This window comes from Electrophorus electricus, chromosome 13 (genome assembly GCF_041902795.1).
Source record: "Electrophorus electricus isolate QZ-2024a chromosome 13, ASM4190279v1, whole genome shotgun sequence".
Classification (NCBI taxonomy): Eukaryota; Metazoa; Chordata; class Actinopteri; order Gymnotiformes; family Gymnotidae; genus Electrophorus; species Electrophorus electricus.
Window position 1 is genome coordinate 13278058 of NC_137509.1, and position 26015 is coordinate 13304072.

Genomic DNA, 26015 nt, shown 5'->3' on the forward strand with positions numbered 1-26015 from the left:
GCCGCGCAGCGATCAGATGCCGCAGCTCCCAGGTACACCCCCACCCCACCAGACGAAGACACAGCCCACGTTCGCTTTCCCAGAGACGATTCTACACGTGCGCGACGTGATGTGTGCGGTGCTCAGGGAGAACAGCAGAAAAGAGGACATTCGTCTATTAGGAATTCAGCAGCTCAGAGCTGTGTTTTGGGAGTTGACATGTCTGGTAGGAAAGCGCCCCCTTGTGGATATTTTCTGCAGCACACAGTTGCATTTTAGTCTGATAATGCTGTGTAAACTTAAAAACATTAAAATGTTTTAAAACTATTTAGTAAGCAGATAAAGTAAATAGGAGAAAGAAAATGTTATCATCATTTAATTTTTTAGTGATGTTTATTTCAAAATAACCCCTTTTTAATGTTACATTACTCTCCGATATTCTCAGAATTTTACGAGTACATAAAAATGACGATAATATTAATAAGAAGAAATTGCATGATGCTTTCTCTCTCAAGATGCTTTGCAATACTTTTAAAAGGAAAATTTTGACGACAAAGTAGAAGAACTTCCAACGAAGAAACATAACCATTGTAGTCTTGATTCCTGAGATGGAATGATATTCAAATATTCGGAATGTACATCTAATTTTTCACAAAGGAACAGATTTCCATTGACTTGCGTTCATTTCCTGGTGTTAAAGAGTTCTTTCTTGGTCCCTTGGTGGACTAGAGATGGCTCTAGTAGTGATGTGTCCCCTGACAGGGCAGCTTTGAACAGAACCCGTCTCCAAACGAGACGGCAACCAGGCAAAGATAACGGAGTCCACTCCTGAGTTGTCCCACTTTGCACTATTTCTTTCCTCTGTCCAAACCGAAAGGTCACGGAACACGAATTTCATACCGACTTCGTTCACTGTTTGTCTGCCTTCCTAAAGAAATTTGGCTGCAAAATTTTAATAAAAACATTAGTCGTGTCCAATCTTAGAAACATTATTTTGTGACGTAATATCATCAAATGAAAATGTGACAGACAGCTTCCATTTGTGGGGGAGATCGGTGTTTTGTGCTTTGAATGGAATTGAATGGAATTGAATTCCAAAACTCACATGCTGCCCTTTGAGGGGTTTACTGTAGAAATCACTCTCTGCTGGCTGGCTGCCTTTCTTGTATTCTGCTGTGAGCATAGCTGACCAGAGTGAAAATATGGATTAGTCTCACGTTAAAAGTGTCATGTAGGATACAACATTAGACTGACGCAGTTGTACTACTGTGGAAGAGTCACACCGCTCACTAAAATTAAAATGAGATGTCGAACAGACCATGACAAGGCTCAAAACACTGAACACTGAACAAAAAACTGAACAAATCCTCTGCTGGACTCTTTTGATCATTTTCTGGTAGTGTGCAAGGTGCCTTCTTTCATTTTTGTGGACATTCTACTATGTGCTTCACGCACCTACGGCAAATGTTTTCGTTTTGTTTTTTTTGAATAGGCGCGACTACACACCTTTTCTTTTTGAAGCCTCAAAACACTCACATGTACACAGGTAATATGACACCTCGAGGAGTGTGTTTAAAAGTGTGTAAATGACTGTGGTCTACCCATTGTCCTGGGCACCCCATGTGGACAGAACCCCTGTGGGCAAACCATTCTCCTTATTCGACACTCCTGCTGCACTGCTCCGAGATGAGGAGGTGACTCCTTATGGAGGTAAAAGAACCACCCACAAAAACGTTCCCAGGTCTAGAACCTCAGCGACGTGATGGGAGGCACTTACCTGGCGTGTGATGAACGATGCTGATCTTATCTGATGGACAGAGAAGAGGGCAGTTAACTCGTCTTATTTTATTTAAATTATTTTTTGTCTATTCTTTATTTAAAATCTTTTTTCACTCATTTACTGCCTCTGCCCAAACACACACACACACACACACACACACACACACTCATATTCTCTCTGTAATCCTTGTGGAATCTATCATCTGGACACAATGAATGTTTTTCCAGATAATACAATTCTATTTTGAGATCGCTTGATCACCGTACAGCATAAACAACTCAGGCAGAGTTTCTTGATGGAATATCTCTTTGATGCCAACTTAAACTTTAAAAAACAACATTCATGACACTTCTTGTTAATGATTCAAGGCACCAAACACCAAACTCGGACGATCTTGTACCAGATCACAAGCATCACGACTGATGATGCAGACTACAATGGCTACCACGGGCATTAAATGCTTGGATACAAAAAAATATGGAGAGACTTCTGCTGCCTGAATTAGTAGAAGATGATATGCTTTGTCGTGCCATTTCCTGAAAATGATATACATTTGCAGCAGTGTGTCACTGTGAGCTATGGTAAACTAAACTGACCATAGACATTGTCGTTATCCACTTTGCTGCTGACGATATCCGCTCGCAGTTGTCGCAGTTTGTCCTAGAAAACAAGAGTGACTATGTGGCGTTCCATTATTATCAACCCTCTCAGAATTCCTTCGGCCACATTAATTAAAAACGGTAAATTCCGTATCCGCAGGGTCGTGGGGTCAAGGCCGGACGACCGGTCACCTGCTGCGCAGTGTCTGTGCCTCTCTGGAGCCTCTGCCAGTCGCTGAAGCGCTCCAGGGCCTCGTCCACACTCAGCGAACCTCCCTTAACCTGCTCCTGCAGCCGGATCAGCTCATCCAGTCCCGGAGGCTGGCTCGGCACGAACGTGTCATAGGTGGAGGAGATGCTGTCCCGCACCCTAGCTGTTTTGTGTGGACCCAGAAGCTCAGAGTTAAAGTGTTCGAAGTCGGGTTCTCGCTTGAAACAGCATACAAACGCGAAAACGGACCGGCACCAGTGTGACATGTCTGACTTCAATCTGTTTGAAAAGTCTCTTTTGTTACATCATGTTAAAAAAGATTCTGAATTATATACAATATGAGGCTAATGTCACATTTTAAATGTATTTAAATGTAATTAAATGTAATTAGATTTTTCTTTCTTATGGATTAAAATGTTTGTGATTTTTTCACATGGATATTTTACCAAATTCTACATTTTGTGTAATGCATTACATCTTACTTTGCTTAGAAGGCAAGGAGTACAGAGTTTCAGAATCTGCCTGGGACATTTTCTTCTGGAACACTAGAATAAAAACAAACGCATGCAGCATGAATCGTTAATTCGAACAAAAGTGAGCTAATCCAAATACACCACTAGATGGCGCCAGGTAACAAAAAACACTGCTCGAAAGGGGCCGTAGGGCTTGAGAAAACATAATTGGCGTAAGGTGAAACCCCCTCTGCAGTAACAGTAACAAAAGATAATAAGTTGATATCAAATATAAGCATAAATAATAGAAGTGAACTGGAAGGAGATTCAAGTTTTATGTCCAACAGACTCTGAGCTCAAAGAAAAAGGCTCTTAGGGATCAATGAAGACAATTGAATCAGCGTGAAGGATACGCTTGGAGATTTTATAGATTGGCTCATAAGTGCCTTAACTGAAAGGCTGGAGGCTTTTTCCCCAGCACTCTAGAGCTCCCATGCCGCACGCTGCCATCTCGCTGTGGTAAACTCTTTTCTACCATTCCTTCTCTTTACACCATTTTGCGACTCCCCTGCAACAGCCTGCGTTAACAGAGCGGCATTTTCCACAGGCCAGAATCCTGCCTGATATGAAACTCTGATATTCCCCTGCTGATATCATCCCTCTGATATCACACCTACGATGGGAGGAGCAGGAAAGATAATGACGGACCGCGGTCCCAGGCGAGCTCCGACGAGGGAATACTGTGGCAACTTCGCCGCCTTGACAACAGCTGGGAATTCGAGGGAAGAAAATTGTTTCGGTGAGCTGCAGCACCGCCCCCCCCCCCCCCGGGCAGCTCCCCCAAAGCGCACCGAGTGGGTGGAGAAATCGAATCAGCGTGTGGGCGATAGATCCCCACGTTAAAGTGAACGGAAAACCCTGTCCGTTTCTCCCCCGCTCTCCGTAGGTTCGGCTGTAGAATGGGTGAGATGGAAAACATGTGTAATGCGTGATGCTCTGCTTGGCCTCTGAGAGCTGCTCAGATTGGTTGCAGATGCATGGAGTGGCAGCCTGGCTTCTGTGTGTGTGTGTGTGTGTGTGTGCATTATTTGCATGTTTGGTTTTGTTTGTTTTGTGTGCATGTGCGTGTATGTGTGCGTGCGTGTGTCTGCATGTGTGTCTGCGTGTGTGTGTGTGTGCATGTGTGTCTGTGTGCGCGTGTGTGTCTATGCATGTGTGCGTGTGTGTGTGCGCATGTGCATGTGTGTCTGTGTGTGCGTGCGCGTGTGTGCGTGCGCGTGTGTGCGTGCGTGTTTGTGCGTGTGTATGTCTGTGCGTGTGTGTCTGTGTGCGTGTTATACTGATTTGTGGCCAGACCCTCCTCATACTGAAACTCATCTCCCTCCTGCCCTATTGCTGTGCTCTCATAGGGGTAATAACACCTAGCTTTTCTTTTTTGAAATAGCCCTTTGGGCCAGTGGAAGGTTCGTTTATGAGCGCAGTCAGAAACCTTGTTAAAGAGATCGCCTGTACCTTGCCTGCCCTCGTACTGCCCAGGTTAGAAGGTCGCAGAACAATGCATCATTTACAAGCGCCACTGCGCAGTCTCTTCAAACAGTCATTCACTGTAACTGGGAGGGGCGGCCTGCGAACACACTTACGCACGCTCCCTCTCTTCAGCCTTCATGCTCTCCATCCGTTCTTACACAAATGCTCTCCACAGAGAAGAGACTTGAGCCAGTGCTCCCCCACCTCCACCGACCACACCACACACTATTCCCCTTGAGCACTTCGTCCATAAACGCGTACTGCAAACAATGCCGGCGCGTGGCGTGGAATCTGCTGTCCGAGGCTGACCGCTTTTCAAAGCTGTTTGGCAGTGTTGGATTTAAAAGCTATTCTTGAACTTCACTGGGGGGAAAGGACTGAAAAGAAAACCAACAGTACACACTTGGGAAGCAGCGGTCCAGACAGCCTCTGTCCATCAGCCTTGCCCGTCTAATCACTGCAGCCGAGACGAGACCCCCCCCAATCGTTCCCATTCATGCTCAGAGAGGAAGGTACCACCTCCTCACGGCGGACCGGAAGCAAACGAAAACGAGAAAGGTTTCACAGAGAAGATGGAGAAAATGAGAGAAAGGAAAGTGTGTGTGCATGTCTGTGAGAGAGAGAGAGAGAGAGAGAGAGAGAGAGCAGAACAACCGACAGTTCTGGCATTGCTCATGTTTTAGTTCCCTAGTATGAATATATGAAAAATGAGGTTTCAACCAGACAGCTATAGCAACACAAGCTAGTTCCCATCTGTTTTATGAAAATCAGCATCTGATGGCTCCGCAATATATCTCCCAACAGAAGCCAAACACCACGTCATCTGGCCCGTAGCCGCAGACACGCACAGGGGCCTGCTAACCGGTAAGATCACTCAACCTTTCACGATAGTTGCCTCTTCTGTTACCTCACGGTTTACATTCATGGCAGGAGCAACAGACGGACACGGCCTCGGACTGCGTCTTCCACCGCTAGAAATCACGCAGCTGTAAAATGACGATGGCTTTGCATTTTTCAAACTTCCAAAGGAGAGGGTAGCTGCAAAGTTCATACTAAAGTCTCGCCATTTCTAAAACCAATCTGGCTTCTCTTTACACTGCTAAGTCTTACCCCCCCCTTTCTTACAGGCTAGAGTTCAGGAGAATCGAAATGATTTATAATGCCCCAACAATATAACTCATTTGGCACCTTCAGCTTGCTGAATAATTAACGTGGCTGAAATTGAACATTTAAGAACTTGCTGCCAGTGATGAACAGTGCTGATCTTTGGACACACGTTCCCCTGTTCAAGGAGTGCGGCCTAAAAAAAAATGTTTTTTAAAGTATTAACTATTTATAAACAGTGATTACCGTGTTGGCTGGGCAGCAAGAGCAATAGGATCTGCTGTAATGAGCAAGGGGCCGCTAAGTGGTAGCAGTACTGTTCTTTCGGCAGGACCAATAAGATGGCCACATTTGAGTGCATTTTCCGGACCTTGATAAATGTGTATTTGCTGAGGTAGCACTCCACCTTTTTAAATAAAAATGCATTGGGTTTAACCCATCGGCATCCGGGATCCTCACCCTGTGCTATGAAAGGCATGCTCTTCTTCTTGGTGGGGAAGGTCTCGGGTCGGGGCGTGGGGGCCGGCGGGCGGTTGGCTATTGCAACACAGCCGCAGGCTGTTAGGACCCTGTCGTTCTTTTCGCATGTCACTCCGAAGTGGGCGTATGGGTCTTCCTCTTCCTCCCCCTGCTCACCATGGTCTCCGAGTGCCGCTGGCTGAAGCTCCTTGTGGCTATCGGTGACCTGCAGGTTCCCTGCATGAGTGGAGAACAGGCTCGTTTGGTGTGAATATGTTTCTCCACACAACACACTATACCTGCACTGTAACATCGGCGAACGTGAATTGTATGGGCACTTACCAGCTCTGCCCATCAGCTCATACACACTGGTGTCATCGTTGCAGCCTTCTCCTGTGATCATTGCCTACAAAGAGTTATTTAGGCTCTATTAATATGACTGAGACTTAGGGGATGCCCTTGGGTTTTAAGAATCTCGTCTAATAATTGCTAATCAGAAGTCAAAAAACATCTGGCTTGAATTAACAACCCAGTAACTGCTTAATAACCAAGATATAAACAAAAACACGTATTTCCTTCAAAAAAGAAACGTAACCTTTAGAAAAAATAACAGCCTAACTGTCTTTCTGTTATTTTGTATATTGTTTCACCCATTGCCTGAAATGTAGGTTTGGGAGTAAGAGAACAAAGTCAGGAAAAGGAGGAAATTTGTTAGTTCAACACAGACTGTGCGTGCATAATAACGTTGACAGATCTGGGCCTGACAACGACAAGAGATTCCGTCCAATTCACCAGTGCCGTCCAACATGTAATTTCAGCCCATTCCAACATGCCATCCAACAACGCAAACATGCAATTTACTCTGCACCAACACGTAGCCCACGGCTCGGAGCCAAGGATTTGATTTTACGTTCGCAAACTTGCGACTGCCTCTATGGAAACTGAAACGGGACGAGGCTTTCTCGCAAAGCTCGCAAAATCGCTTCGCGCGGCACTGTGCCGTGCAAACGGGCCCCGCGGTCGCTGTGCAAACAGCAGACGTTTCCATCCGCCCCGAAGCGGATTATGCATGCGCCGGTTTCCCAGCACAGATCCTGCTAACAACGGCCTCGTTCATGCCGCGCGCGAATACGCACGCCCGACGAATAAATCGGAGCGTGTTCCCCGCGCACCGTTCCTTAGCAACCCCCTGCAGTTCACGTAGAACAATAGCCCCTTCCCCTTTGGTATTGATAATGCACATTAGCATTCACTGTTATGAATATATTCATTAGCGCACAAAGGAAGGATTAACAGATAGACAAGACGAGCTAATTAGGCGTCGCTGGGGGGGGGGGGGGGGGGCACGTGAAAGACGGCGACTTTGAAGTCGGACACGTGCGTGGCATCAGGTCCTCCACGAGAGCCCTCCTGCTGAGATGAATAATTGAAGGTTTTTTTTCTCCCGGGGGGGGGGGGAGATGATGACATGACAGAATGACACACGCATAAGAACTGAATTAACATGACCAGGTTTCTGTGTAAAGCTGCATGATTGACATTATGCATTGCATGCTCATATGACAATTTGTTTGGAACAGGATAATAACTTTCTCTTCGGTTTTCACGTCGTTTGCCGGTCTTGGAGAACGGAGCCTTTTTGCGACGTTTTCTTTGCCTCCAGATTCAGTGTTGCAGAAATAACCTTCATTCTGCTGCAGGCAGATTTCCACCTGTCTGACTCAAAGGTTAAATTTGTTATATTTCAAAAGTTAGTTATTAAGCACCTAAGCCCCCTTAAGTACTTTCTGTCTGCAGCTAGAGTGACCAAAGACAAGCGGGATACTCTCGATGAATCAACACGTGAACCATTTCACATAATAACGCTTTCCCATTATTCTCTACACCTGTAGATCATTTCAGAGCAAATGTAAATATTGTGTTTGGTTGGTTTGGTGATGGCACTGTGCATTTTCCTTGGCGTGCAAAAAAAAAGAAAAGAAAAAAGAATACCGCTCACGTGTGCAAAACAGGCCCAAGTGCTGGAGTGTTTCATTTGTGAAGACTACGGCGATAATAGTAGTTTAGCATGCAAACGTGCCCAGTGGGAACAAACTGGGAGCGCACGCTGCATTCCCCTATCACGCGGATACGGAGAGCGCTCGTGACACAAACCGAGATGCACGTTTGCATCGGTGCCGCTATAAAGCTGGAAGTACACGGTTTTACGTGGTTCGGTTTTCATGCATCTGCTTCACAAGCAATTAAAGAGACAGGAAACAGTTTTGGTCCGGATTTTTGTTGTTGTTGTTGTTAGGACCGTTTTAAAGGCAGCATGTCTGCGCATAAACAAAATAATAATCACAGGGAAAACGCCGATTCCCAGATCATTCCCACGCCCATGCGTTTTCCTGACATTTTGGGTAGGAATCCTATTCAGCATTTTGAATGCCAGAAATAAGCCAGTGTACTGAATGTGATCTTAAGTGCTCTGCTTGACATTTCCTCACAGTCTGCAGGGTGCACCTTGCCCCCATCTTTTAGAAGCCCGTGCTTTAGCAATACGTTTATTAGTCCAGTCGATACAATCACTGTGCAGTTCATCTCGTCTTGACTCAGGACTAAACCTCATTGCTGAGCGTGCCTCAGCACATTAGTAAGAAGTTATATGAAGTTAATTAAGAATTGATTAAGGTAACTTATTTCAGTGTGTTTTACAACAGCTTGCAAAGAACGTCATCATTAAGAATGGAAAAGCAGACGCGATAAGAAGATAAACTGCCAAGGTTTGCTTCCAATCTTACTGTCCCATGGAGCACAAGATGCGTACAAATTGATAATCTAATTTGATTGATATAGTGGTCTGCTTCGCTTCTTTTCATAAGGCAAATCATGAGGAAGCAGCAGGTGAACACGAGAGGAATGGAAGCGAATGCACAGAGCAAAGCACACCAAACATCCATCCTGGAAAGCGAGTTGGCACATGAGCCTGGGTGGAGATGGTATAGGGAGACTTGCTCTTGCGCTGGAGAGAGAGAGAGAGCGCCAGAAAAGGATCCCAAAACTCAGCACCTGATCTGCATTCCTCCAGGAGCCCGGATCCCTTCCGGCTCAGCACATTCTCGGCACAATGCAGGAGGGTTGCCGTGGTTACAATGTTCGGCGGGTCACGAGGGCCACCAGGAGGGGACAGAAAGCGGGGGCTGGAAGCAGGAGGAGGGAGAATTGCGGTCAGGGGCGCTCTGGCTCCCAATCCGTGTTCAGCTGGCCTTGCTGCGGTTCGAAAGTGTTAGGAACCATTGGAATATCCTGACTGACAACCGAATGCCTGTTTGAGAACTGAGTAGAGCAAGCTCCTCATTTTGGTGTGTTCCAGTAAATGCAACCACGACTGGCCAAATGGGCAGTCATTTGCAACAAATGTTTGGCTTTTCTACGACAGAACAGGTGGCAGTTAGATGAAGATGGGTAGGCTGTTAAATCTCTTCTAATGAGAGATGCAGATGAGCATCAATTTAAAAAAAAAAACATCAAAGGAAAACTGTTACATAAAATGTAGCACAGACACGGCCACATAAAGGGCATGGCTGCCTTCCGTCAGAGGCACGGAATGGCCGCTATGCTGGGTTGCCGTTGCGGCTGGTTTCATCAGACTCTTATAGGCAGCAACTGCTGACCCGCTGTCACCTAGGAGCTGTTTAGAGCTGTTCTGCTGGCATGAGGGTGCCTCTGGTCTACAATTTGGCTGGGCAAAGTAACTCCTGATGTCTGAGATAATCTATTTATAAACACTGTGACTTCGCTTCACCAGAGCTGCCACTCTGTCATTAGCAGGCACAATGACACAAATCAAATTATTCGATTTCGAGAGATGCAAGTCAGGGCCTCGTATTCCTTTTTCATTTTCTTTTTCTAATTATATTTTTAATAAATCCTACCCAGTCGCACCATAACGCAACTTGCGACCACTAGCACAAAACTGGCTGTTTCCTGGTGTCTGACAGTCTCTTCATGAATCAGACAGCGGCATCAAATGCCGAGAGATGACATGTTTATGAGTGTAAGCTGAAATAAGACCCTCGACCAAATGTAGGCTGCTCACAATAGAATCCCCAAATGCAGGCTCGCATGACCTTTTCGAATGGGTGTCTTTGATTTGCCTTGTGTGTTAACAGGAGTATTGAGAACGGTATCCCTTTCAGCAGGCTGAAATCTTGAGAATGGGCTCTGCTGTTATTTATGCAGGGAAGGGAGGTTTAGCGGTCTTAATTTTACCAAGGACCATGTTGTCATTTACAAGCCCCAAGAGGAAGAGAATGGGGTAAAAGGGGTCAGACCCCTGGAGCAGTATATGGTTATGTGCCAACAACACTGCTCAGCAGGCCAGGAACTCACGAGCCGTATATCACGTCGACAGGGCAGCTATTACGACTGTGTTTCAACCGCGTCTTTCCATGAAGCATATGAGTCGCGGAACAGTAAACGGGACGGAAACTCGAATCGAGGCCTTTTCACTGACTGAGGGAAACATCTTAACATGTGCCAGGGGTCTTTTGTCAATAGAAAGGGAGGGATGTTTATTTGCTGTCAGGCAATGTGTGGATATCTTGACTTTGCCAACACCCTTAACTGAAATCAATGCATTTTAATATAAAAACATGAGCCTCTAGTGAAGGGAATAATTAGTAGTTATGCTTTCTTTTTTTGCACATAATGAAGTATCTGTAACCGGGCATGCCATCGAACTTCCATAGCTTTCCATGATCCAGAGATATAACCCACATAACGTTAGCACATACCAAATATGATTATGTTTTGTGACTTAGGGTTTCATAATATGTTTTCCCACAGAAAGCCTAGGCAATGATTGTATTGTCATTATGTGCTGTTACGTACTCTGTTCTGTGTGTCATTGTTTGGAGACTATGAAGAGATGAGCGTGTTTAATATATGTAGGCGTTAAGAGCATTTGCATCTGAAAACTGCAAAGTATATGTGAGGTCTTGAACCAAAGCTCAAACCAAACAATACTAGATGCGCCTTTTTTTTTTTTTAGTGTAGCAGCATGTTACTATGAATCAACAGGTAGGCGCTGCTGAAATTCTCTCCTGTCACCGCACAATTAAAGGCAAAACCACGCGTTCTTAAACTTTAATAATAACTGCCCTGTATCTGGAGTGCATAAAGTATTTCATAATGTTGCCTGAAACCAGAAACTGTGACGGAATAACGAGGAAATGGGGGGAGGGAAAGATCAGGAGGCCTGAAGATATAATAGTGAAACTAGAGGAGACAAATAAAGTAGAATCCTTCCCTAATTAGCTCTCTGCTTGGTCCTTTCTTTTTCACGAAGCACATCGAGCCTAATTAGATGGGGAACGGCGGACAGACGAGGGCGAGATGAAGTTGCCATTCCTCTCCGCCACCTCTGCCAGAAGCCCTCGGGCTCTTGGAAACGGTCCTGCCTGCTGCGAACATTTATTGATACTTTCATAAAAAATTCATTGCAATTTTTGAGCGTGCTGTTGCTTCAATGAAACGTGATGCCAAATAATTTAAGGTGATGAGGTTTATAGGCACTGACCTGCATTGGTGTGGTTATTCATCACCTCAGATTAGAACTTTCTCACGTGGTAACATATTAGATTTAGATCACATAACTTCCAAAATGAAGATCTCGAAGCTACCAGTCAATGGCTTTTAGTTTGTTTTGCCTCCCACCAAAGAAATCTGATCCAATAACAAAATCCTTTGCTATATTTTTCTCCCATCTCATTATAAGGCGAGATAGAGAAGTATGTAATGCCAGTCAATCTATTTTAATCCAATTTCACCGTCATAATTACAGCAATCCCCTAACAACCACAGCTGAGAGGGGATTAGATTAAGTCACCTCATTTTCATTCCCTGGCGGTTGGGTATTCCCTGGGCGGGAAGAGGTTGCTGTGAGAACGAATGCCCTGCTGCAGTAGCACCTGTGGCTGGCTGTGGAATATTTGGACCCCCCCCTCCACCCTTGACGTGATAATCACACAATGAGTAATGGGTGGTCCGAAGAGTGTATGTGTGTGGGAGTAATGAGGAGGGGGCAGGAGGGTGCATATTGCAGTAATATGCTAATAAAACAAAAAAGAACATGTATCATATCTTTCATTTGGATCTTCTTATATGCTCATGTGTGGTCTTTCTTCACGCGTTTTCACAAATGCTCGCTGCATAGCGTGAAAGGACCACAATGGCTATGGAAATGTTGTGAGAGAGTGTTATCAAAGTTGTTTTTATTTAGTGAGATTATCAAGGTCCTAATTGCCATTTTTCACCCCCTACTCCCTAATTAAAAACCCGTGAACCTTTGTCCCCTGCCATAACGTACTGTTTGGTCTCAACATACCATGATTCTCTGCCGAAAGTTCGGGCTTCCTCGACTGAAACACTTTTCCACACAAAGACTGGAAGGCAGATGGTGAATTTCAAATCGCCTGAGAAAGGCAACCGAATCGCCCTCCATCTGCAGTCTTTTATAATTAACAAAGCCTGCAGTTCAGTAAGTCCAGCACAGATGCTGGCCTGTCCTGGGAAGCAGCCGAGACCAAACTGAGAGACATCACCGCGCAACGTTCCTCCGAGAGATACCGGTGTGCACCGGGGACTCAGCCCCTGGGATGCAGCTGGCAGGGGAGCTTACAAAAGCAAACGGCCCTCATAGGACCTTCCAGGGCGCCTAGTCCTGAGCTAGACGAGTTAAACACAAGCTCAACTTTTGGCCCAAGATGACCTACTTGCTAAAACATTGAATTAACATTGAAATTTTGCAGGGCAGTAGCAGTTTGATGTCTACAGCATCTCATAGTGAACACTGAGGATTTCAGCACTTACCATTAGACTGCTGACTATATCTACTTTTGTTTCTATCTGACTTAAATGGTCAAATATTCATGTAAAATCTTAGGTACTAAAGGCTAGTCAAGAAATTGCCTTAAAAGTCAAAGTGCTCCAAAGTATTGTTGGAAGAAAATACCTTCATTATCAGATTTATAATGTTGAAATCAGCTACGTGAGATTTCAGACAGGCAAGACAGATGCATTTAGCGTTTCAAGAACAATTCGTTAAACATTTCAGCCTCTTTCAAAAGTCACAGGGTCAAAAGATAATTACCTCTGTGATATGTAACTTAGTTCTCTTGTGCTCCATGGATAAAAGCTGAGTTGGGTAAGACTGTATGGGAAATATCCATGTGAGGGATAACTGTTCTGACCTCATTATATGCCTATAAAGATTTTTTTCTTGGATGAGAAGAATCCTAAAACTCCACGTACATTTTTTTACTTTGTCTCCTCTTGGAATGAACTTAAACATTTGTTAAGAAATCAATTGATATAAGGGAAGTCCAATTATATGCGTAACATTTTAAGTATGTGGGAGTTTGCCATTGTTCTCTGTAAGGTAATTTATACTTATGGTGTGTTTTTAATGAGATTACTGAGAAAACCAGTAGAATGCTGGAGTCCCCCCTGAGCTCAACTATTGCATCCACCCATGCATACACCAGGGTGTAAAGCTGCAGGATAAGGGACAGCTCTTGTGTCTGGTTGGTAGTGGCAACCAAGTTTGCCCCTCTTTGGCCTTGGGAAGGAAAAAATAAAGCCTGATCTCCACAGCCCCTGCCTCTCACCACGGCACACCACTGGCTTAAACAAGCCAGCATAGTGCTGTTTTGGCTCCCTTCTTTTAAAAAACAACACCACATCTGTTAGTATTTGGGGTTTTTTAAGCAAAGTCAAGTGTGAAAGCCAGCAGCAGCGTGGACATGAACATGAGAGAGTAACAGGCAAACCCTGACATCCAGGAAACTTTGCACCTGCCAGTTTAAAGCCACCATTACTAAGTCCCCAGACTTTATTTATGCACTGCCTGACCCCAACCTCAAGGCCCCTTGGTAACTGTAAAGACACAGCTTGTGTGGACTGTTGTTGGCTACAGCAACCGTGTTCGGGTCACTTATTTGCTCGAGATCGGCCATTCTGACGGTATGAGCCTTTTCCCAAGGATCATAACCATGAAAAGACATCCACTGTGAGGGCAGTGCATAGAAGGTGATTGAACTGATTAAACCGATTATTAAATAGATAACAGTTCATGACTGCATTTGTCTGATTCCCTGTTATGTGCTATAAAATTGCCACTTCTTGTGTTGGTTTGCTTTCGTCTCTTGAATTAGCTGGGATTTCTAAACTGTTCTATAAAGGAAAGATCTTGTTTGCTCCCATCATGGAATCCTGCGGTTTTGCTCATCAGACTCATCTGTGGGAGGACCACAACTGTGGCTCCGTGCGGCGCAGCTTGGAGGAAACCGCTCGGGAGACAGCTCTGTAGCATGGTTCCGACCCGAACAGCCACCTGCTCTGTATAAGTGCCACAAAGGTGAAAGCTTGCCGGTGTTCCCATAAGCCACGCCACTGCTGGACTGCCGATTCGCTCAAACGAACACTTCCCCCAGAGTGGCGACAGACGAACTCACCAGGGATTCCTGCAGGAGGACGTGGAGGTGGGAATGTCCACGTGCATGCGCCAGTGCCAGTGGCGTGTGCCCGAGGCGGTCAGCGGTCCGCAGGGCCTGTGGGGCTCCGGGGCATTGCAGCAGGACGCTGGCCAGGTCTCTCAGCCCGTGTTCGGCTGCAAAGTGCAGGAGAGTCGGGATGTCTTCGGTGCGTGTGTCTGCAGATGACAGTAGATGGTGGTTTAATAGTAGAACATTACCAAAAAAACAAGTGCTTGTTTCCTCCAGACCAGAAGAAAATCCATGACTAAAAGACCCTGATTCCAAAAAACCCTTTTGTCAAAATATCTAAAACTTGAGCTCTTAACCATAGGAATTTAAGTCTTTCTGTACTGGAGAGTTGCATCTCTTTTATCACAAAACATCTGTTATGACCTCCCCCCGTCAGATTTGCCTTGTGGTTCCCAAGGTGCTGTGTGCCATTGTTTGTGTTTTGGTTTTTATCTATACCCTGGTTTTGCATATCTGTGCCCTCCTCTCACACCTGTGTGTCACACGATCATGTCTCACATGATCATGAAAACCTGTCCCTCATTCCAGCAGGGTTAGGCCCTGGGTATAAATGTCTATATGTCTATAACTTTTGTTGTTGTGGCCTGGAACCTATTGTCTTTGCGGCATCAGACTCTGCTGAGTGGCTGTCTCTGTGTTTCTGTGCTACCTAGTTGCCCTTTAATCCCTATCCTGTTGTTGTTTTTTCATTTCTGTTGTTTTTGTCCTGTCTGTGTCTGGATACTTGGGTATCCTTTATGGATTGCCTATGATGCCGCATTCCGCTTGTTTTAAAAAAAAAAAAAAGACCGTAGCCTGTTGTACCGAGTATGAATCTTCGTTTGCCCCTAATCAAACTTGCTGGCGATCGAATCCTGGCTTGCCTTGTACGGCGTCCGTGTAGTAGCACGCTTCTCGGAGCGGGCACGCTCAGACCCGGCCCTCGGAACTAAACAAACCCCGCTGAAAAGCAGGGAACGCCCGCAGCTGCAGAGAAGACAGCAGGGGTTAGCTTGTTCCGTGGCTTTCACTTCTGAGACCAAACTCTATGAATGCGTAGGTGTTAAAAAAGACAATGCCGCGCTTATGAGTGGGCACTGTGCTACAGCACATCTAGCTTTTAGAGTGGCCTCTATTGTACCAAATGGCAGCTTTGATTACTGCAACACAATACTGACTATGTTGAAAATTCTCTAAGTGAGTTGCTGTACGACAAAGAAAATCACTTATTAAAGCCTCTGGCCAGCCTGTAAAATGAGTGATGACTGGCAGTGCTTGCAAAGGACTTCTCTGTGGCTTGGACGGCAGTCATTTGTCGGAGACAGGATCAATACGTGGGTACTGAGGTACCGATGCACTGATTACACCATCAATCAGGTGGCAACTGCCATACCCGCTACCAAAGCCCCCTTCCTGCCTATTTAGGACAGCCACCCTCAGATGGATGCAGAGGTTCAGGCTAGGACATCTAGCGCTCTTTTGACATGACTGCATTCATCTTTACAAAGAAAGGAAGCTGAATCTTGGTGTTGCCATGATGCTCTGTGAATGTTAGCCTGGACCCCAGACTTCAGTCCAAACTGTGGTCTGCACAGTAAAGTTGCAGCATGAAGGCACCGGAGTACCAGGAGTATTACAACTAGAGAAGTGGTCGAGGAATGTCGAAGGGCACAAATAATTAGGTTTCCAGCTATGGAAGCAAAAGTTTTACTTCACTGTTAGGCATGTTCTGTATTGTCGACTAATTATGTCTCCGGTCAAAAGGTGCTTTGTGTGGCAGTCAGAATGCAGTTTTTGTCTTTGTACTAAATCTCTTTTCTTTCAAGCCATGAAAACTAAGTGCTATATAAGCCAAGTCTCCTCTGTTTTGAATTTAGCAAATCAAAGAGCAGAATACTCTCAAACAGGAGAGGGCTGGCATTCAACCCCACATCATAATTATTTTTAAAAAACGAACCAACAACTCGATTGTGTTCTTTGATAAAGATATCCTTTGATAAATTTCCATTTGTCACTGTGACACAGGGGTCAGGAACAATACATCAAAAGACCCGGTGCGCCACTGAAGGTTTGAATATGCAGAGGGTTGCGTGAGGAGGCGAAACGCAAACGCAAGTCAAGTGGAACCAGAGGTCAAATTAAAACTGGCATAACGACTATCACAATACTGCTTGAACAGCACCCTGGTCGGAAAATCTAGAGAACGCTGAATATTCCTAGAGATCGAGAGGAAAAGAATGGGACGGACAGAGAGAGAGGCAGAACGCCGTCCGTTAAAAAGAATGAGCTGGGAAGGAGACAGAGCAGAAAATACAGATGGAAGACGAGCAAGTGTGCTTTGCGGAAAGGACGAAGGAAACATTTTGAAGAAGGAAAATGGGCTTTGTGTGCCCATTGAGCTCCTGTGCCCCTCTGCTAGAAACAGATCTGACATGAGAGCAGGAATACCGTAGGAGCAATCAGCATTAACTTATCTCGGCGCACACCAGACACGGCCACAATTATTAGTTCTCAGTAAAGTGAGCAAGGGTTGGCAAGAGTTTCTCAAGTCATTTTTGAAATTGACACTCACGCATTGCTGTCTGCGTTTGCTGCAAGATAGATGGAGCTGGTAGAAGGTAACTGATGTAGTATAGAATAGCCTGAAAAAAGTATTTTAATCTAGATTTTCTCTCCTGCAATGGGGAAATGCCAGATGATTAACTGTCATCCTCACCACCTCCAGTGGGTTGTCACATATATGGTGGAAGGGCATTGCGAGAGATGGGATATTACCCTCCAAAGTACTGAATCTCAAACCTACTTCATTCCATTTCCAGTCAGTCTGGCACACTGAAGCATACAGCCACGTTCGGTTTCTGACAGTGGGCCACAGGTTGCTTTCATAGTCATAAGGCAATTTAATTTCAGTTATTACAGATATGAAGACACCAAGCAGTCTACTTTATCAAGCCCTATCATAATACACAAAAAACTAAAAAGTGTGTATTTTTACATGCTAATTTATCATTAGTATTAGTATGTGTTTACGTGCTCCGGGTCTGGATCATACAGCGTCGGTGACGTGAAGTCACGTCAGTGATACAAGCGCACAGTAATGCTCTGGGATGCCCCTCCTGCTTCATTTACTCATTAACAGGTAGAAGAATGAAGCCAGCAGGTCTAGGATCAGTGAGACCTCAGTGCTTGTTTCGGGGTCAGCTAGAAAGGGCGACCCTGGCGCCGAGAGCCACTTACCTCCAGCATGAATCTGATCACTCTGCAGCCCCTGAAAACCTCCTGTAGGCATTTTCTGCATTAGACATGAAGCCAGCATGTGGTCGACCTGCTCTGTGGAGGACACCTGAAGAGCCTGAAGAAAGTGGGCAAAACGCCAACAACAGTAACAACAATAACATCAAGAACAACAAAAACAAATGTATACACATAATGCTAACTTCGCAGCATACCGTAAATAAAATCAAACGGACTTGGGTGGGCCATAATTATGACTTTAATGTTTGGCTGCAATTTATTTGCCAAAGCTAAGAGAACCAAATGGTTCATCGCCATCAAGAATGTTTTTGAAGGTGATAAAACATGAATATGTATCCTTGTTATTGACTTGACCAAAACACTAGTGAGGCTGTTTGCTCTGCCTTTAAAAGCATGCAAATTCAATTAGCCGAGTTAAGTCGGCATGGAACGCCATCGGTCTTCGCCTGGCTGAGCTTTTAATGCCCTTGCAGTTCTGACGGTTAAACGTTAAAGAGGATTTCTTGCGTGAATCCAAGAGCAACTCTCAGTTATGGGTTTCATTGTTAAATTAGATCACGGCCCTGGGGTTAGTGCTACATAACCCACAGAAGACTCGGATTATCCATCTAGCTTGCTCCACAGAGGCCCTGGTTAATGACTTACCTGCGCATGAATCATTTCTTTGTTATTGTTCAAACGTGAGACTTTCTTTTCCCCCTCTGGGGCTTGGGAGTTTCTTTGACAAGAACATTCTTGCTCTTAATGCTCTTTTACAGTCTCCCAGGCCATACACTGTTATGACAGGTAGTGTATAAATCTAAAACTGGATCAGCCAACTACTGTCAATTGTTTCCATTTTAGCTTCTTCTCTTTTTTTTTAAAAGGCTCACATTTGGCAAATAGAACATGACTGAAGTGACGCAGAGACATGCATGCTCAGCGTGTGGAGAAGACGTGAGAATTTCAGCCCTTAGTTCTGTGTTAGCTCCCATCTGAAGCTCATAAGTCAGTGAAATTATTAATACCGCCGACACACCAGAGAAGCTGATTCACCTTATGATGCCTGCATAATGAATAAGGAACGCTTACTGATTATGCAAATTTTGTTATTATGCAACAACTGATAATGAGTATTTTTATCTACACACTTCATACCTTCATGTCCGTAGTCTGTACACTGATGTGTAGGCAGTCAGAGGCAAACGTGGTTGGTGTGAGATGTGAAGTTTCTGTGAATTGTTTTTATCAACTACTTCTTGGCAAGGCAAAACTTTATTCAGTTGGATTGGGCCAAGACAAAGTGCCGGTTCCGGCCAAGGCAAAGAGTTTCCCGCACATGGCTGATGTAGTAAGGACACCATCAATAAGTATTTTATATATTTTGTAGCATGGAAAAATTAAATCTTTCAATTTTCCAGACAAATTGCAGCCTTTAAAACCAAGCCATTTTTTTTTGTCCCTTGTAGAAGCGCATGGAGTCGGGCTGTTACAAACTAAACCCAACAAAGCAAAAAAGTGTCTGTGGTGCAAACTGAAACCACAGGACTGTTTCCCTAATCCATTAGAGACCCATTCAGAATGGTTTTCTTTTGACTTATAAGGTCACCCTTCTCCATCAATAACACATGGCTGGCAGGGCTACATCTGAATATGCTTGACAGCTGGAATCAAGATGTAATGTTACTGATGATGTGTCTTGTAATTTGCATTTGATCTGTCACTGGTTATGTCACCGAGGATTAATCTGGCCTTTTGATTTCCACCTCTTTGCGTACCTGACACATGAAGTTCACAGGGTCCGCAGCCTGCTGGAGGAGGCGGGATATTTCTCCCATTGTACTGTAGTAGTGTAGGCGGGCCTTTCCCAAGACCACACCCCCACAGTAGAGAGTCACACCCACACTGCCAGCAGGAAAATCTGCAACATTAAATTAGATTTATCCTCACCAAAACAATACTGTGCCTTTTAACACCTCTTAAAACACGTTCTAGCGGCTGCGTGTATAAGACTGAGCATTTGAGGGTTTTTTTTTTTAAATAGAATCCACTGAATTTACATAGTTGCACTGCAGGCATTATTTCCACGTTCTTTAAATTTGAATTAAATATTAATTTAAACCTTAAGTCATTAAACTGAACACATGCAATCTGGGCTTGAATATTCAGTAGCGCCCTTATTCCCTTTTCTTTCATTGTCAGATTACTGTAACTGTAACAAAACAAAAAAATAGTCAAGACAAAAACCAGCAGGACTGCATTTGCCCATGAAAACATGGGTGTAGGTCCATCACCTGGTGCGGGGACACAGAGCGTGCTCTCGTTCCATTTGGCTGCTTCCGCTCTCACGCTTTGCTTGCTCCCATTAAACTCCACCTCCGGGTTTTCACTGGCCACCACCTCCCGCAGGAGAAGAAAGACCTGTCCTGGATTCTGTAGAGACGGGGATCACTGCAACACCATCACCCAGGCTTACAGCAGAAAGAGTCATAGGAAGCAGGTCTGGCATTTCTCAATCAACGGCGTGAAAGGAGTGACAAACTGACCCTAAAAAAAGTGCTTTAGTGTTTGCTTACAGTCTGAACGCAACCAAAATACTGCTTTGGCAGTTCATTTTAATCAGCAGGATCTCCTGCCAAGTTTTCTGAGTTATATGACATCTTTTGAATATATTATGCATGCAGAAGCTAGTTTGGTTATGTTTGGTTATATAATGTGCACTACTGTTTAATGATTAATAACCCCCAACCCCTGCCAAACACACACGCACACACACACACTTTGATACAACACTGGTAAAGGAGCAGAACATTACTGGAAGCTAACTCTGATCTGATTTTACTTTAAATTCGCCTTTACTTTAACACCAATATTCATTTACTCGCTCAGACTAAGAAAAAGGAGTGGGGTCTGAAACCTCAGTTCAGCTCACAACAGGACAGATGCCGCCACATGACTTAAGCTCAGAGCTCGGTGTCTGTTCTCCCTATTTCTGATACGGTACGGGTAGAACTATTATCCCAGTGTATACTTCAAAATGATTAGACTCTCAAACCAATTCGGTGAGGGGAGCTACCTGAATTGTCGGGTTGTGCAACATTATCTGTGCAGCAGTGTAACACAATTCTGTTCAGTGTTCAATTCTGTTAGTTTTTTTTTTCTCTCACCTCACAAGGAACACGGCAGGGCAGGAGCAAGAAAGTGGTTTTAGCGCGCAGACCGCCGTCCCAACGCTCCCTGTCGGGCGCCGGCTCCTGCGCTCGTCTGACATCCGCCGCTGAGGTCAGCTCACCTGTGGCCAAAGGAACAGAACTAAAGTGGGCAAGCCGCGGCACCACATCGCCACCGTGGGGTTGAAAGCACCGTCTGTCAGGGCACCCAAACGACTACCGACTCGTCTTCCTCACTACTGAAGGATGAGTGCCCGCATGGCTTGGCTGCTCCAGCGGAAATATAAACCGCCGCCGAATGCTTGGGACGGCCGCCGGAGGCCTGCGTTAGGGGCGATCAGGAGATATTTGCATGACGAGCAATAAAGTTTGGCTATGACGTGGGAGGAAGGCAGTGCATTTGCATGGGACCTGGGGCAGGCTGAACGGATGCCCCTGCCCTGGGCCTTGGTCGGCAACAGCTTTGAATATGCTGGGGATCAGGTGTCAGTAATCAACAAGCACATCTGCAAAATATTAACTAACAAATAGCATGAACCTGAATGCGTTCTTGGCCGTGTTAAACAGTAGGTCAATGGAAAACACTGCAGAGCCTTTTTAGGTAATAAAGAAAGAATGTCAGTCAAATCTTAACATAATTTGCATTAATACAGCTTAAAAAGTAGCTGATCAGTAACATGTTAAAGAATTTAGTACAAAAAAAAGTCCACCAGGATCAAAAGGTTTAACACGTAAAGCCACATTTCCTTTAAGTTGGACTTAATGGACGTGGTGCTCCGGCACTTTGTTCAAAATGTCCTCCGAAGTAAACATGAGCGCAGAAACAGTCGGCGGAAATAAACCGCGCGAGCCGTCGGTGCTGTTTCCATCGGCATCAAAGTAGGACGCCGTGTTCTCATGGAAACAGGTGACAGACTAAGTAGGCTTTATCACGGTAAATTAGAGCTGTCTAGCTATTAGGAAGCCGAGTAGCAGAACCCCCGCACTGATTACCGCAGTCCGGATCCTTTGTTCGGGATGCAGGCTTCTCGGACCTATCTACTGTAAAACAAATGCCATTTCTACTTGGCCAGACTGAGCTGTCCTTACATAAACTCCCTCTTTATGCAAGCAGAGGACTACAGGTGCTACAGAAATTCAAGTACCACACAATGATGGCGAAATATTACAGTAATCCTAGCAATGTGTTGCTATTTGTGCAGACTTGTCAGTCTCACGAAACAAAATATATTTTTAAAGATTAAAAAAGCACTTTAAATATAAATTGAACCAACCGAAGTTTAACCAAATACTCTGACAGCGAGGTGAGGGACAAATTAAAGAAATAGTCTGCCATCTTTTATCTGTGAGTATTTCTCTTGGTTTGTATTTTAATGCTATGGAATAATCATATTCATATTTTCCCCACTTTTACACAAGCATGATAAGTACTGAGACGGATTAAGTTAAACCCAGCACCCAAGAACCACATCAGGCCTACGATTCACTGACATCCCATTCCTCCCGCCAGGCATCTTTGCGATTCATTTTCTATTGATGTATAGAATACACCGTATGCCACCAATGGCGGCTTTTCTGCTTGAGTTAATTGTAAATGCATATGCCCCGATTCTTGGAATATGTCAGGGAATGCCGAAAGCCACTATTACAAAATGAGAAATCACATATTACCAGAAAGATAGGCTTTGTTTATTGTCTTTGCAAGTATCTGAATTTTCAGGTCATATTGCAGCAGAAATAACTCAACTCCAGTGTCCCGGTACCTGAATGTAATATGTGTAGGACAGAAATTGCATGTATGCTGCCAAATGTGTGTTTGTGTGTGTAAGTGTGGGTGTGTACATGTGCTTGTGTGTGCGTGTGTGTGTGGACATGTGCATGTGTGTGTGCGTGTGTTTGTGTGCGTGTGTGTGTGGACATGTGTGTGTGCACGTGTGTGTAAGTGTGCATGGGGACATGCTCATATTTATATGTGTGTGTGTGTGTGTGTGTGTGTGTGTGTGTGTGTAAGTGTGCATGTGGACATGCGCATATGTATGTGTGTGTGTGTGTGTGTGTGTGTGTGCATAGGGGGTTGGGGGATGTTATAAAGAGTGGCTTTATCCTAACTCGTTCCTGAGACCCACTGTGCACAAATGTGAACGTTACTGAGGGGAGTAGTGATAATGCTTACGCAATTACTGGACCTCAGAGGGCAAACTAACACTCCGTAGTCTCATTAAGTCTAAGCAGCTGTTAATTACGGTAGGCTGCATGCAACATATGAGAGACATTTTATTTACTTTGCTAAAAAGCATAGTCATGGCATTCTGTGTGTTAATGGGCATTTAGTTCTGATACATACGAAATAACATATATTAATGTAATTAGCAGAAGAGATTTTAATATGCAGCTAACCTCATTTGCCACGCCACAAGAGTAAGTGTGTCAGGAAATGTTTGCAAAATGCTGTAGAAAATGTTGACCTGTGTTGCCCTTGTTAAAGCTGGGAGGTGGGTAGTCAAAGATAGATCAGACTCTCCTTTGTAACTAACTACACACTGAGTGTTGGCACAGAGACAGAAGAAACACTGTTGGTTCCTTACAGTTGCTTCTCTGGTATATGGCTGAGCAATATTTAAATTATCATTCTACTAAAATAATAACCTGGTATACAAGATTTGAGGTGGTATGACAAATATAATTTTAATTGCATTCTAGTTGCAGGTAATGCTTATTTGTAATAGCTGAAAAGTATCAACATGACATATATTTTTAAAATTATTTATATAATAAGTTAAATATATAAAATGTAAATTAAGTATAAAAAACGTTTAAACTGTGCATCATAAACTGGTGCAAGTACACAAATGACACTTGCTAATCTTTCTCTGTGATTTGTTTGTTTGTTTTTGTTTGTTTGTTTATCAAAGGAAAGCATTGTGTTAAATAGGGCTGCTAATTGGCTTGCCAGGGCTTTGGGTGGGGAGGGGGTGATAAAGAAGATTCAAGCGTGTAGAAAATGGGTCTCTCTCCGGTCTTCTCTCCTCTCATGCAGCTCTGTAATTACAGTCCTTGGGCTCACCAATCACACTGGCAGAATGTAAACCTGATTAAGTTCCTCCTGCGCTACTTAACCTGCTGTGCCGAGTTATTTAGCGCAGCAACTCTTCTGCATCGGGGGGCCAATACTTCCTTCAGCTGGGTGGAAATGTAATTTAATGTCAGCCTTTAGAGTATTTCAGCTGGGGCTTTGTTTTATGTATTAAGCTGAACTTTCCCTCCTTGGTCTTTAACTGTCTACTATATGTCTGAAGTGATCTGCACTTGGGCCCAATCCTCCGAGTTCAAACCCAGTCCCACCCACCCACTACTCACTACTGCCGTCTCCCACAACGTGCTAAACTCTCACCTCTGTGGACAATCTCAGCCACGGCCGTGCAGTACTCTTGGGCGTCTTGCTCGCTAGAGATCTGCAGGCACTCCTCGCCCCTCAGGGGGACGAGCTCCAACAGCGGCTCGAGGTTCTCCACGCCACACAGGAGCACCACCACTCGGCCCTCGGGCTGCAGAACGCGGGACAGGAAGAAGCGACGCTCCTGACACAGACCCTCCAAGAGGCCCCGAGACAGGATCAGTAGCTTGCACTTGTAGCCGCTCAGATGCAGGAAGTCGTCCTGCCGGCTAGTCACCGTGGCGATGTCATAGCAGCACATGCCCGCCTCCGGGATGGAGCCAAGCAGGAGCGAGTGAAGGTACCATGCCCATTGCTCTGCTTCTGACTCGTAGATGATGAGGACGTCTTCAGCTGGTGGGGGTGAGAGGTGAAGGGTTGTGGGGATGCTAGTTTTGTGCAACCTGCTAGTTTTGTATGGCATGATTTTGGCTTTGGTTAAATCAGCTAATGAGCAAATTTTGATAAGTATGAATAGTATGAACTTTATGAATGACAGAATTAATAGACGACATATAAACTAAAACTCAAACCTGATCAATGCACCAATGGGAAGTAAATCAACAGTGGGACATTGGTATTGAGTGTCACTCGAGATTGAGTGTCACTCTAAAATTAACTCAAATGTTAGCTGCTATCCTCTAAATGGCTGAAGGAATTAAAAATCTTACAACTTATGGAAAATTTATTTCTTCATGTTAAATTATAGGTAGAAATTCTCTGAAACACATCAGCAAACCTTGACTTTGAAAAGTCTCAAATTGTACCTTAACTTGTTGCTAATTTTCTAACCTTACAGTGTTGCTCAGCAATCTGTAGGAAATGTATTTCATGTTAACATACATGATATAAACTCGAAATGCTGTTAACTGTACAAACATAAAAGTCGGTATGAGAAAATCAGATGGTCCAGAAAGGGGATTAAAAAGAGTTATAACTCACATGTTTTGCTCATCTTTCTGGATGCCAGTGGCAGTGTGTACAGCTGAGTGGAAGGTGTGGTTGATCACATGCACACAGGAGTCTTTGTGCTCATATCTAGTGGAGACTGGGAGTTGCCCTCGCGCAGCCATAGGACAGACAGGTGTGTGATCTGTGACAGGTGAAGGCGGGTCATGACCACAGCTTCCCTCTGCACGGCTGGCATCCTCGTTCTGGCACGTACGCGTGCATGACAATTCACGTGCGCTGAATTCGTTACACTAGTGAATCTACAAAGCATTTCTGAAATTGCATGCAGTGCTGTAAATAAGAAATTCTGACATATATACTGTAAACACACAAGCTTGCACAATTTTAAGCAATAAATAGAAATCGCAGAACCCCTTCACTGTTTCCTTGCAATTTGGTACATCTGCCTACACTATGAAAATCCATTCAAAACACTTCCGTTTCACCTGTGCATTAGAGTCGATTGTCATCCCTAATCCTGGAATGGAACGAAGCCTCTCGCCGCTTTGTTGAATTGTTGCTGTGTCCTGATCTACCACTACCTTCTTCCCTTCTTAGCAGTCCACAAAAGATCGACTGTTAAGAGTT

General features: G+C 44.6%; 1 protein-coding gene across 1 annotated transcript; it reads right to left on the minus strand.

The window, feature by feature from the left end:
- Positions 1-252: 252 nt before the first annotated feature.
- LOC113577350 (B-cell scaffold protein with ankyrin repeats) lies at positions 253-25456 on the minus strand. The gene is made up of 15 exons (XM_027009948.3): positions 25419-25456; positions 24435-24830; positions 21041-21165; positions 20168-20306; positions 19652-19794; positions 17877-17991; positions 14610-14806; positions 6454-6517; positions 6112-6348; positions 3052-3114; positions 2551-2732; positions 2356-2419; positions 1757-1786; positions 1085-1164; positions 253-921 (listed from the first exon to the last, which is right to left on the minus strand). The coding sequence occupies exons 1-15, from the start codon at positions 25429-25431 to the stop codon at positions 889-891; spliced, it is 1881 nt and encodes a 626-aa protein (XP_026865749.2). The 5' UTR covers positions 25432-25456; the 3' UTR covers positions 253-888.
- Between the last annotated feature and the right edge of the window lie 559 nt (positions 25457-26015).